Source organism: Bombina bombina, chromosome 4 (genome assembly GCF_027579735.1).
Source record: "Bombina bombina isolate aBomBom1 chromosome 4, aBomBom1.pri, whole genome shotgun sequence".
Lineage (NCBI taxonomy): Eukaryota > Metazoa > Chordata > Amphibia > Anura > Bombinatoridae > Bombina > Bombina bombina.
This window is the reverse complement of record NC_069502.1, coordinates 1169180766-1169194428: the sequence shown is the minus strand read 5'-3', so window position 1 is coordinate 1169194428 and position 13663 is coordinate 1169180766. Positions and strand designations below refer to the sequence as shown.

The window sequence follows — 13663 nt, the reverse complement described above, 5'->3', positions numbered from 1 at the left end:
CTAATTAAGTTGTAAATATTTATACACATTCTTTCCACAAGTTGTAGGTGCTTATGGTATATTGTGATATACCATTTACTTATTGAAATTCAGTAACTCGGTATGCTACCCTTATTGTTGTGTAGATAACAGATGATATTTATACTTAGTGGTTAGCTCGTTAAAATTATACCAAAACTATAGCCACTGGTTATTAATCACAATGATATCTATAGTGAGTAAGGTTTATTGACTGGATGTTTTATTAGCTGATAATACAACCACTTATGATATTAATATATATCTCTGTATGTTATCTCAATGTAACATATAGGATGCTGCCCTTGTAATTGTGTATCTTATAAATATGGCTGGTGGTATTTACGCTACATGCATAGCTTAATACTAATTGAAGTTACCCCAAGAAGGGTTGCACTCACTAGGTGTTTAATCAGAGTGATATCCACAGTGAGTACAGTGTATGCTCACTCAATAATTAAAATATTTTTGGTGCGACCACTTTAATACTAGGGTATACCTCTGTGTGTTATATCCACTGTAACATATAGGATGGTATATTGTTATATAGTCTAATGGTTATCAAGGGTAGATTAAAGTAGTTCTGCAAAATATTTGACTGTAATTGGTACACCCAGTTCTGAAAACACTATTTGATCAACTCAGCTCCTGGTTTTGATATTGATCAACCAATCTTTGGGTTTGTTATTCATATATAAATCACCCCACCACTTTAAGCATTATATTGAGACCAGTGCTTTAAGTTGTAAGCACTGGAATACTATTTGCTCGTTTAATTGATGTAGTACTGTATCCTCGTTTTTTCAATCTTGTTTCCAATTCTTGGGCTCTATTTTTAAATAGAATGTCTTCAGAACAAAAGTGCAAACAAAAGAGAAGAGTGCATTATCTTTTACACAACATTGCTCAAAGAATGACACATAATCTGGTATTACACCATTGGCTTATTGCTTGAACGATATCCAACATGAATTTTACTGCAGCCCCCATAGAAGTCTATTATGCAAGGTATTTAGCACACTCTATCTGATATGCAGATGTTAGTTCACCCAAGACTATTGCTTGAGTGATAACGAAATATAACTTTATAACTTTGAACTTGTAATATGAGTGAAAAAATATAATTATTATTGTTAGTATTTATTTGTAGAATGGCATTAGATTCCACGGCACTGTAAACAAAGGTATGATATACAAAATTTAGCAATTAAGATGCAAATTATGGACCAGTTAAGTGGGTAGAGGGCCCTACCAAGAGTTGCTAACTATTATATAGGTCATGTTTCAAGCATGTGACCTGCAGGATGGCTAGGCTTGTAAGCTTAAAAAGCTAGATGGTGCAAGATGCGAACAAAGAAGGAGGTAAACGGCAGCTAGGGAGATAAGAAAGGGTGAAGTTACAATAGTCAAGGTGAACAATGATTAGAGACTGATTTCAAATCTTAGATGTGTCTTGTGTGAGGAAGTAGTACATTTTGGAGATGTTTTTAAGGTGGAAATGGCCGAAATTGCCCAAGGACTACGTGTGGTGAGTGAAGATCAAAGTCAAGTGAGAATCAAGGGCATTGGGTACGAGGGGTTGAGTGATGATGCTATTATTAACAATTATAGTGAGTCTTGGAAGAAGGGGGGAAAATAAGGAGCTTTGTGAGACAACATCAAAGATGAAATATTTGAATACAGGGATGCAAGTTTGCAAGGAGTGGGTAGGTCTGGTGCAGAGAGGCAGTGTTGGATGTCATCAACAAACAAAGGATTCTGCAACCTGTGGGACTTTATTTAGAATAATTTTGATTGCACTTGAGAGGTGTTAACTCATAATAGCAATACGATTATTGTTTTCCACTTGCAATCTAAGCCACAACAGTGTATTAAATGGAAGACAAAGGAATATTCTCTTCAACTCTTCCGCTTAATGAAACTTGTGATGACAAACATTCATTTAAATGTTGGCATTCTCGGAAGCCAAAAAATGGATATCACTAAAAAACACTCTACTATTAAAGGGACACTGAACCCAATTTTTTTCTTTCATGATTCAGATAGAGCATGCAATTTTAAGCAATTTTCTAATTTACTCCTATTATCAAGTTTTCTTTGTTCTCTTGCTATCTTTATTTGAAAAAGAAGGAATCTAAGCTAAGGAGTCAGCAATTTTTTGGTTCAGAACCATGGACAGCACTTGTTTATTGGTGCTGTCCACTCCGCAAGGACAACCCAGTTTGTTCAACAAAAATGGGCCGGCATCTAAACTTACATTCTTGCTTTTCAAATAAACATACCAAGAGAATGAAGAAAATGTGATAATAGGAGTGTATTAGAAAGTTGCTTAAAATTGCATGCTCTATCTAAATCACAAAAGAAAAAATTTGGGTTCAGTGTCCCTTTAAGCTCAGTAAAAACACTGTATTAATTATTACTAGGCATGTGCATTTGTTTTGTGAAACAAATATCCAAGCAAATGAACCATGAAATTCAAAGAAAACAAAGAAATATTAACAAAATTCTTCAGTATCCATTTGTTTCCTTAAATTACCGCAAGGTTAAAAATACTTACCTAAAGCACGCTGGAGAGCAGCTCTAATCCCAACACTTCTTCACAAAGCCCCAGGCTGCTCTAATTGGAGGTTAAGCGGGCACTAAACCTCCTATTAGTGTGGCCCTAGGCTCTGTTTTTGGATTAGCACAGCTCTCAAGAGTAATATAGGCAAGTATACAAAGCTACAGGTAAATATTTGGCCCGAAAAATACGGACAAACCAAATTTTTCACCCGTGCAGATCTCTATTACTAGAACAAAATATAATAAAAACATGGAATCTCAGTTTTCAAAAACTTATCATAGACTTCCATCAGGTGTCTTGATATTACAGATGTAAAAACATATATCACCTTATGTGTAAACCTTTCATTCCAGTCCATTAGAGTTTGCCATGTGGGATCCTTATATTCAAATCAGATCATTATTGTCTCCCATTCTATGCTAAACATAAAAAAAAACTTCTGAATTGTGTTATTGCAAACCTTAATGGAAGCTAAAGATACAAGGCCAGTGGGAAAGTAAAATATAGCGGCTGATTGATTCAGAATTAATGACTAATGGGCATGAAGGCAAGTTTTTTTTATTTAACCCCTTGCACCATATGGAGTAGGTACTACGTCACACAGTTCAAATTGGAGGTATGACCTCCAAAAAAAGTACATATAGGTAGCACTCAAATTCCCTTTATTAATGGTATCGACAGAGATATGAGTGGCGGATGTACTAGGTTGTTTAAAATATAACTTTTATTGGGACTTTTAAAATAATGGAAAGACAAAACAATTAAAAATACAGAAACTTGAATCCACTAATTCAGGGACAGGGATAACAATTGTACTGGAGATGGGGTTGGCTAAATAAGGATATACTCCTATATAGGATTGGTAACTCTGATTTGTTCAATTGTAGGTAAAATTTATCTATAATAGTGCTACTACAGGTATAGTGCACTAATTAAGTTGTAAATATTTATACACATTGTTTCCACAAGTTGTAGGTGCTTATGGTATATTGTGATATACCATTTACTTATTGAAATTCAGTAACTCGGTATGCTACCCTTATTGTTGTGTAGATAACAGATGATATTTATACTTAGTGGTTAGCTCGTTAAAATTATACCAAAACTATAGCCACTGGTTATTAATCACAATGATATCTATAGTGAGTAAGGTTTATTGACTGGATGTTTTATTAGCTGATAATACAACCACTTATGATATTAATATATATCTCTGTATGTTATCTCAATGTAACATATAGGATGCTGCCCTTGTAATTGTGTATCTTATAAATATGGCTGGTGGTATTTACGCTACATGCATAGCTTAATACTAATTGAAGTTACCCCAAGAAGGGTTGCACTCACTAGGTGTTTAATCAGAGTGATATCCACAGTGAGTACAGTGTATGCTCACTCAATAATTAAAATATTTTTGGTGCGACCACTTTAATACTAGGGTATACCTCTGTGTGTTATATCCACTGTAACATATAGGATGGTATATTGTTATATAGTCTAATGGTTATCAAGGGTAGATTAAAGTAGTTCTGCAAAATATTTGACTGTAATTGGTACACCCAGTTCTGAAAACACTATTTAATCAACTCAGCTCCTGGTTTTGATATTGATCAACCAATCTTTGGGTTTGTTATTCATATATAAATCACCCCACCACTTTAAGCATTATATTGAGACCAGTGCTTTAAGTTGTAAGCACTGGAATACTATAACAGGTTGCTAACAGTTAGGTAATTAAATAAAGCGAAAAAAGATTTTGTCTCATCACCACTAGTTTAAAAAAAAAAAAATTTTTAAACCAAATTGACTCAATTATAGTGAGTAAGGTTACCACTTTGTAAAGTTATAAAGGTCCGTATATCTTTGTTGCCCATATACCGAGATAGCAACAGTGTGTATAATTAGACTCAATTGTAACAGTACCGGTATTGCTATAATCTTTTAGCTATATCTTTGAAAGTTAGATTTCTGTTTATTACTCTTCCAGTTCAAAAAAAGTTTTTTCCTTTTGTCCCACTTTCCCTATATATATTTTTTATTTAAGTATAATAATTCATCTTAGCTTATAAAATAACTGTGGCTATAGATGTCCACATTAACTGTTAATCAGCTTGACAAATTAAATCACTATTATCTAAATTATGGATTTCAGTTTCTGCTGCATTAAAACCACATATAACTGGAGCCCATCAACTCCCAACCTCCCCTGACATGTTTCGCCGACAAACTCGGCTTTCTCAAAGGGTTTACCGAGGTTACGGTCTGGCGGGTATTTATGCCCAGTGACTCCGCCTTTTTCTAATGCTTAACCAATCGGCTGTTCTGGGTGTGAATCTTTTGCTGGTAACGTACCAGCAAGTCTCCTCCAATCCTAATCGGTGGGTGTGAATGTTATGCTGCTAGCATTTGACAGGTATAGTGTTTACTTAGCAACGGCTTGTCAAGCCAGATCGTCGTGTATACTTTATAATAATGAATCAGTAATTTTCCAAGTATAACGAATGGGTATACATAGTATGCTAGTAACATTTCAGCTAACTGTATGGATCTGACAAGTGTGGTATTTTGCAGGTAGCGACATGTCCTCCTCTATCGCCGTGTATACTTGGCATTATTTAATTAGTTCTCCTGCAGCCCTTACAGATCGATATCAATATTTTGCTGGCAACATTCCAGCTAACTTTAAGAGTCTAACAAATCTGATGTTATACTGACGCTTGCTCGTTATGGTCGATCGCCGTTTGTACTCTTTCAGTATTCAGTATCCTAATGTCTTAATGCACATATTTGCTCTACAATAGTCCACTGGATGATTGCGGTATGAGAATCGTAGTGTAATATTGTATCGCAAGTTGATTCCTTAAATTTATTGTGTGTAAATAATACCCCAAGGGAAGAGAATCCTAAAATAGTATATTTATTGATTTTCACTATATGCTGATTATTTAGTCCTAGCTTATTTTATGATAGCGAGATTAAAATATAATAAATAGCAGGATATAAATTCAACTCCCCAGGGTGTAATGACATCAATGGTGCCAATGGCCAATACATATTAAATTATACATATTAACTTATTGATAGTGTTATGAATACGTAATAAATGGCAGCAGTACAATAGAGCCTCATGGTGTCTGATAAATACTTTATCTAATAAATTTTACATCTGGGCAATATTTATACCTTATGAGCATATTTTATAAGGATAAATGCCCCATTTTGTAAGTTCAACCATTAACCATTAATAACATAGGTTATGTGTGAAATGAAAGATTTATAAATTATAAATAATTTCTGTGCTACAATCATAAGGGATTTACTATATACATGAATCCTGTGTGTAGTGTTCATTTAATTTGTGATAAGGACTTAATAGTATTTGGTGTCTGTATATCTAAAATATACAATTTAATTGGAACATAAAAGTTTGGTGGTGATAAAAATTATTTGTGCAATATAATGTAATAATTTATTAAACATATTACTAAAATTTGAAAAGAATCTTACTAAAAAATTAATAAATAAAAGAAACTAACAACTAATGTGAGTTTGTGTGAAATTCTAAAAAACAACATTACAAGTGCATAGGAGTGCTAAAATTAATAACTCTATGTTAGTATCCATAACATAACTATTGGTCACAAAGAATTAGTTTGTATACATATTCTGCTGCCTATTCGGCTGTAAATTTGGATTGTTGTTATCTCACTATGTGGCCTTGTCTTAGTCTCACGAAATTAGAGATTACTGAGACTGAGTCTCACGTGGACATTGTATGATCATTTTTATACTTATATAGTGATATTACAGATACACAAAATAATTATTGTGTTCATTAAGACCTTGAGGTTGGACTGAATTCATTAGAAAAATCCATCTACTTTCTTGTTCCAATAATCTAGTCGTTAGATCTCCACCTCGTATTCCAAGACTGATCTTTTGAATTCCTGCACAAGTTAGTTTACTGACATTACTTTGATGTTTTTTCAAAAAATGATATGCTACAGAGGTGATACTTTTTTTGTTTTGCAGATCTTTAGCGGCATTTTTGATATATCGAATATGTTCTTGTAGGCGTGTATGCAACTTTCGTGTTGTCATACCAATGTAAATTTTTGGGCAATCACATTTAATCATATATACCACCCCTGTTGAATTGCAGCTTATATATGCTCCGATATTGTGTGTTTTCCCAAACCTGTCTTGTATTTTCTGAGTTTTGTGTATATATTTACAACTTGAACAAGTGCCGCAAGGGTAAGAGCCCTGAATTTTTCTTTTTCTGTTCTTTGCTCGCTGGTCATTGAAATGACTAGGGCTTATCATATCTTTTAAGTTTTTACTCCTCCTGTAGCATACATCTACTTTATCACCCAGTAGTTGTTTTAATGTCGAATCAGATTGAAGTATTTGCCAGTGTTTGTTAATTACATCAATTACTTTGTGACTATTAGAATTATAAGTCAGAATGAGTCTTGTTTTACCATCAAAATGTTTATGTTTAGGTTTCAAGAGATTTTTTCCTGTGGTTTTCCAGGCTCGTTTCTTTGCTCGTTTAATTGATGTAGTACTGTATCCTCGTTTTTTCAATCTTGTTTCCAATTCTTGGGCTCTATTTTTAAATAGAATGTCTTCAGAACAGTTTCGTTTTGTTCTTAGGAATTCCCGAATGGGAAGTGATTTGATAGTGCTTGGCGCATGTGCACTTGTGCTGTACAGTAACGTATTTGTTGCAGTGGATTTTCTATACAAATCAGTTCCTACTTGTCCATTTGGTTTTTTAAAAATCAGTAGATCAAGAAATGGAACTTCTCCTTGACTGGTATGGTAGGTCAATTTTATATTTAATTCATTGTTATTAAGTATTGACAGGAATTCATCAAGTTTTGCTTTAGGGCCCTCCCAAATGAATATGATGTCGTCAATATATCTCAACCACATTGGAATGTGTTGAGAATATTCATCATGGTTGTCAGTAAATACTACTGTTTGCTCCCACCAACCTAGGAATAAATTCGCATAGGTTGGTGCGCACGCTGTCCCCATTGCTGTCCCTCGAATTTGTAAATAGTATCTGTTGTTAAATACAAAAAAAATTCTTTTTAATACAAATTCGAGTAAGGTTAGTATGAAATCATTATGATTCTGATTTTCTCCCGAAGACATATCTAGATAGTATTTTACTACTTGTAGACCCAATGTATGATTGATACTTGTATATAGGGCCTCAACGTCCGCTGTGACCAACCAGGTATCATCTTTTAGCCACATGTCTTCGAGAATTTGGAGAGCCTCCATTGTGTCTTTAATATAGGATGTATTTTTAATTGTTTTGTCTTTCCATTATTTTAAAAGTCCCAATAAAAGTTATATTTTAAACAACCTAGTACATCCGCCACTCATATCTCTGTCGATACCATTAATAAAGGGAATTTGAGTGCTACCTATATGTACTTTTTTTGGAGGTCATACCTCCAATTTGGTTTTTGAGTTCAGTTAATGTACATAGCACCAGATCACTATATTATTAGTTACTTACTGCAAGGGAATCTAATTCATCTCCTTGCCCAATTGTAACTCTCAATACGATATTCCCTTTTCATCTTCAGTAGTGCCTTTGGGCCCCTTTTGTTGAAACTACGTCACACAGTACTTTGCCCAGCATACTGTGTTGACGTGTTGGCACAGAGGCGCATGTTGCTAGTCAGCAGGATCTGCAACCAGGGGGCAGAAGACATCTGTCATTATATGGTGAGCACTTATCGTGCTCTCTTACCATATGAAGCTAGATAACCATTCCTTACAGAGAGTGACAATGTCACTCTTGGTAATAATCTTCAGATGGTGTTGAGTGGGAGCAGGGGTTGGTGGCTCCTTTTTAAAGGTAATCCCATGAGGGCAACCCCTTTGAGGGTTACTATTAAAACCATGTTAGAACCGGCAAAGTTTAGATAATCAGGCTCTAAGACTGGGTTTGACAAATCTCACGAGCAAGGAAGCCACTGCTCATAACATTTTCCTTTTTGGCTCCCAACCTTTTAAATGATCAGTTCCTGGATCCTAAAATTATAGACTAACCCTTCTTTCATTTTGGCTTACTTATAAATTGTATATAAATAGTTGCACTGAGCATATTTTAATATTAGAAGGTTTACCGACCTGCCTTTGTAATGAAAATAATTTTAAACAGTTCTTATTTATTATAGCATGTAAATTAATTCAATTACATTTGACTGAAAAGGAAAAAAAAAAGCTAAGAATGTTATTAAACCAACGTTATAAAAAATATTCTGATGAAAACTGTAAAGTATATTTAGTTTAGGACATGACACTTATTATCTCACTCTCAAGATGTTTCTTATCACTTGGGAAAATATGCAAGTTATCTTTCCAAGCATTTCTTATAATGAAATTGTTATGCAGTGCGCAAAGCGTCAAGCAACTCAGCCATAGCTATCTGCATTTACCTGTCTTTGAGGTGGAACGCACAGTGTAGTGAAGAAATAAAACACATGTATGCATTAGCATCTTTAAACAGAGGGCAGAAAATCTGTTTCCAGCTGAAAATGCCAGAGGATAAGTGTGTCCATAGCTCTAAAATAGTGGACAGGGCATGTAAAGAAACACATGCAGTACGCCTTTTTTTTTTTTCCAAGACGATTTTGAAAATGACATTCCCTATAACCAGTTCTACAGAGCTTCAGGAGACTTATAAATGATTGTATTTTATTGTCAACAGCCATATGTTTGGAAAGATAACCCTTTTGTGCCTGTCCTTTGTTCCTGCACAAGGCTATCCAAATAATGAGTCCTCCTTAATAAAAGTAATGAGGTATATGTGACAAAAGTAGTATTTAAAGGGATAGTAAACAATAAAAATGTTATTGTTTAAAAAGATAGATAATCCCTTTATTTACCATTCCCCATTTACATAACCAACACTGTTAAAGAAATATACTTTTTAGCTCTGTAATTACCTTGTATCTAAGCTTCTGTAGATTGCCTCCTTATCTCAGATCTTTTGACAGACTTGCATTTCAGGCAATTAGTGCTGACTCTAAAATAACTCCACGTGCATGAGCACAAAATTATCTATATTAAACACATAACCTAACGCCCTCTAGCTGTGAAAAACTGTCAAATGCATTCAGATAGGAGGAGGCCTTCAATGGCTTAGAAATTAGCACATGAGCCTACTTAGGTTCAGCTTTCAACTAAGAGTACAAAGAAAATTTGATGATAAAAGTAAATTAGTTGTTTAAAATGACATGCCATATCTGAATCATGAAAGTTTAATTTGGACTTTCCTATCCCTTTAAATTTAAAAAAAGTAAATGCAATTTATAGGATTCTGACAAAGTAATTTCCTATTAAAGGGACAGTCAAGTCCAAAATAAACTTTCATGATTCAAATAGGGCATGGAATTTTAAACAGCTTTCCAATTTACTTTTATCACCAATTTTGCTTTGTTCTTTTGGTATTCTTAGTTGAGAGCTAAACCTAGGAGGTTCATATGCTAATTTCTTAGACCTTGAAGGCCGCCTCTAATCTGAATGCATTTTGACTGTTTTTCACCACTAGAGGGTATTAGTTCATGTGTACCATATATATAACATTGAGCTCACGCACGTGAAGTTACTTAGGAGTCATCACTGATTCGCTAAAATGTAAGTCTGTCAAAAGAACTGAAATAAGGGGCATTTTGCAGAGGCTTAGATACAAGGTAATTACAGAGGCAAAAGTATATTAATATAACAGTGTTGGTTATGCAAAACTGGGGAATGGGTAATAAAGGGATTATCTATCTTTTTAAACAATACAAATTCTGGTGTTGACTGTCACTTTCATATTAAATACATGGGCCTCTAGTTATCAAGGTCTGTCGGACCTGATCCGACAGTGCAGATCAGGTCCAACAGACCTCACTGAATACGGCGAGCAATATGTGCAACGCAGCCCCCTGCAGACTCGCGGCCAATAGGCCGCCAGCAGGGGGGTGTCAATCAACCCGATCGTACTTGATCGGGTTGATTTCCGGAAATGTCTGTCCGCCAACTCAGAGCAGTCGGACAGGTTATGTAGCAGCGGTCTTTGTGACCGTTGCTTCATAACTGCTGTTTCTGTTTCCATTCGGAGCTTGATACATATGCCCCATGGTCTTTAAAACTGGTTAAGAATAATTTGCTCTAAAATGTTTGTTTATTTATTTAACAGTATTCCCTAAGGACCCTTAAAGCACTTTTAGCCCTTGGGACTATTAAAGGGACATAAACCAGGGTTGACAAATCTGAGGAGCCAAGAAGCAATGGCTCCTATAGTATTAACCTGGCTCTATTAATTACATAATTAAGCATATATTTATGTATAAAAAAAATGTTGATTGACTTCTAAAAATATTTTTTAATTTATACTTTACTTTTAAATTAAACTTACACAGCTGATGTAGTCACTGCAGCCAATAAGAGGCTGCAATGACCAAGCCATTATTATCATGGGGGCACTTTCCCATATCCTCATTGCCTTGGGATAGCAGATGTGCTATGTCTTTCTCCTACAAGGCAATAAGATAAAACATCAGACACTATAGCCTCTGATTAACTGTAGTGCCCACAACCTATTTTTATAGACAGCGTGGGCTGTCTTTATGCTGAAAATACAATTTAAGTGGGTGATACCCACATAAACAGTAGCTAAACACAACATTATATCTACAGGCTGAATTTAAAATAGGAAAATAGGAAAGTAACAAAAATTAAATATCAAATTAATTCTCTTGATTGATAATATTTAAAATATGTAGAAATTCTAGAGAAAGGATAGAACACAAAAAAAATGACTACCCATCCGGATTTCTGTAATGAAATATTAAAATGCAGCAGGTGAATACAAACCTTAATAGAAAAAAAAAGAAGAAGAAAAAACTCAAAAATGCTGCTGCCATTTTGTGGTCAAGACACGTGTTTACTCCAGAGAATATCTAGCTATGTTCTTTAACAAAGGTTACCAAGAAAAAGAAAAATGTAATAGAAGTAAATTATATATGCTTTGTCTAAAACATGAAAGTTAAATGTTGACTAAATGTAAAAGAATTGGCCCTTTATAATCAGTAACAAAATAAAATAAAGCACTCACATTGTTAGTAAATTTACCCCTACAGTTTTACACAATATACTAAAATAAAAAATAAAAAAACAGGACTTTTAGATGTAACAACTCTGTTAAACAATTGTGCCAATTGGGCGTAGGTACTATGTCACACAGAACTATATCCAACACCATGCTGCAGCCAAAGGCATCTGCCTTCATATAGTAAGGGAGCGCTGATTGTGCTCCTTTAATATACAAAGCCAGATCGTCGATACAGTCAGTTGCACAGTGGGTGGTCCATCGCCGGAAGGGGGAAGGGAGGGAAGGATTCCCTACACTACAGAAATGCTTTTGGAAGGGCAGAGGAAGGGTACCACAGTGAGATTGCTTAAGGTGGGAGATGTGGAGGGTGAGGGGGGATCACTTCACTAGATAAAAAATAATGAATAAAAAAAAAAACTGTACACTGGCATAATGCCAGTAACGAATATGGAGGTGCAGTAGGGACAGAAGATAGAAAAAATGGCTATTTATGATAGATCAGGAAGGTGTGGATCCTTAAACTGCAGGAAATACATTTAAAAAAAATAAAAATAAAATAACTGCATACTGGCAGACTAGCTATCAGACGCTTAAATGGTGGAAGATTATAGTGGCCAGTGGATGGGGAAGAGAGCTGTTTGGGAGGGATCAAGGAGTTCAAAGGTGTCAGGTACAAGGTTAATAACTGCACTATAATGCATTTTACCCTTAGCACCTAACTAATTAACCCCTTCACTGACAGGAATTTCAGAGGTGTGGTGCGTAGCTGCAATTAGTGGCCTTCTAATTACCAAAGTCATACATGTATTTAAATAAATTTAGTTTGAAACCCGAAGTTTGTGAAAAAGTTTTTTTTTTATATGATGGCATTTAGCAGTCAAATGGTGGCTTGAAATATACCGAAATGGGCCTAGATCAATACCTTGGTCTCTCTAGTTACTATTTACTATATATATAGTTTTGTGGATTAATTTTGAGAATATGGGCAGTTCTGCTATACCAAATGAGAGTTACCCAATAGCATCACTTTAGACATAGCTGCAGATTAAGAACTTAAAATACTCAAAAATAATGAAAAATATATATTTGGTATTAATTGAATCATTGGATGCCAATTAACACATTTTTAGATTTTTTTTTATTACATAAAACTACAGGTTTTTGTCTGATGTGATAAACTTAAAATAAATAAATCTTTATCTATCTATCTATCTATCTATCTATCTATCTATCTATCTATTTATAAATGTATATGTATGTTTTTAGCAATTTTACAATAATTTATTAATTCTGATAATAAATAACTCTTTTTTTGACTTACACAACAATCAGTAAGCAGAAACTAATGTTTTGTTATTACCTGTCTTGCATCAGTCACTGAGTACGCATGTCCCTGAACAAGACCATTCTGTAATTCCGTATTGCCAGCTCTTTGCTAAAACAAGAAAAATAAAAAAGTAGTTACATTTTTAACATAGAAACATAGAATTTGACGGTAGATAAGAACCAAAAAGGCCCATCAAGTCTACCCATATTACGTTACTTTTTTCGTAGGCTAGCCTTATGCATGTCCCAGGCATTTTTGAATTCCTTTACAGTTTACCACCACAATTGGAAGTTTATTCCATGAATCCACCACCCTTTCTGTAAAAAAACACTTCCTCACATTTCTCCTGAATCTGCTACCCTCTAACTTTAGATTGTGACCCCTTGTTATGGCATTTGTTTGTTTTTTTGTGGAAAATGCTTTCGGCTTCTACTTTATTAAGTCCCTTCATATATTTGGAGGTTTCTGTCATCACCTCTTTTCCTTCTCTTCTCTAAACTGTACATATTTAGGTCATAGAGCCTTTCTTTGTATGTTTTATATTTTGGACCATGAACCTTTTTAGTCACCCTTCTAAGTACAGTTTCTAGTTTATTTACATCTTCCTGAAGCTTAGGTCTCCAGA

The 13663-nt window shown here is 34.5% G+C and overlaps 1 protein-coding gene across 1 annotated transcript in view; it reads right to left on the bottom strand.

Annotated features, from left to right (window-relative positions):
* LOC128658136 (calpain-13-like) overlaps window positions 1-13663 on the bottom strand; it is a 281469-nt gene that overhangs the window by 134642 nt on the left and 133164 nt on the right. The window contains exon 7 of the mRNA XM_053712636.1: window positions 13072-13146. Coding sequence (XP_053568611.1) covers window positions 13072-13146 — 75 coding nt within the window. The remainder of the gene's footprint in view (window positions 1-13071; window positions 13147-13663) is intronic.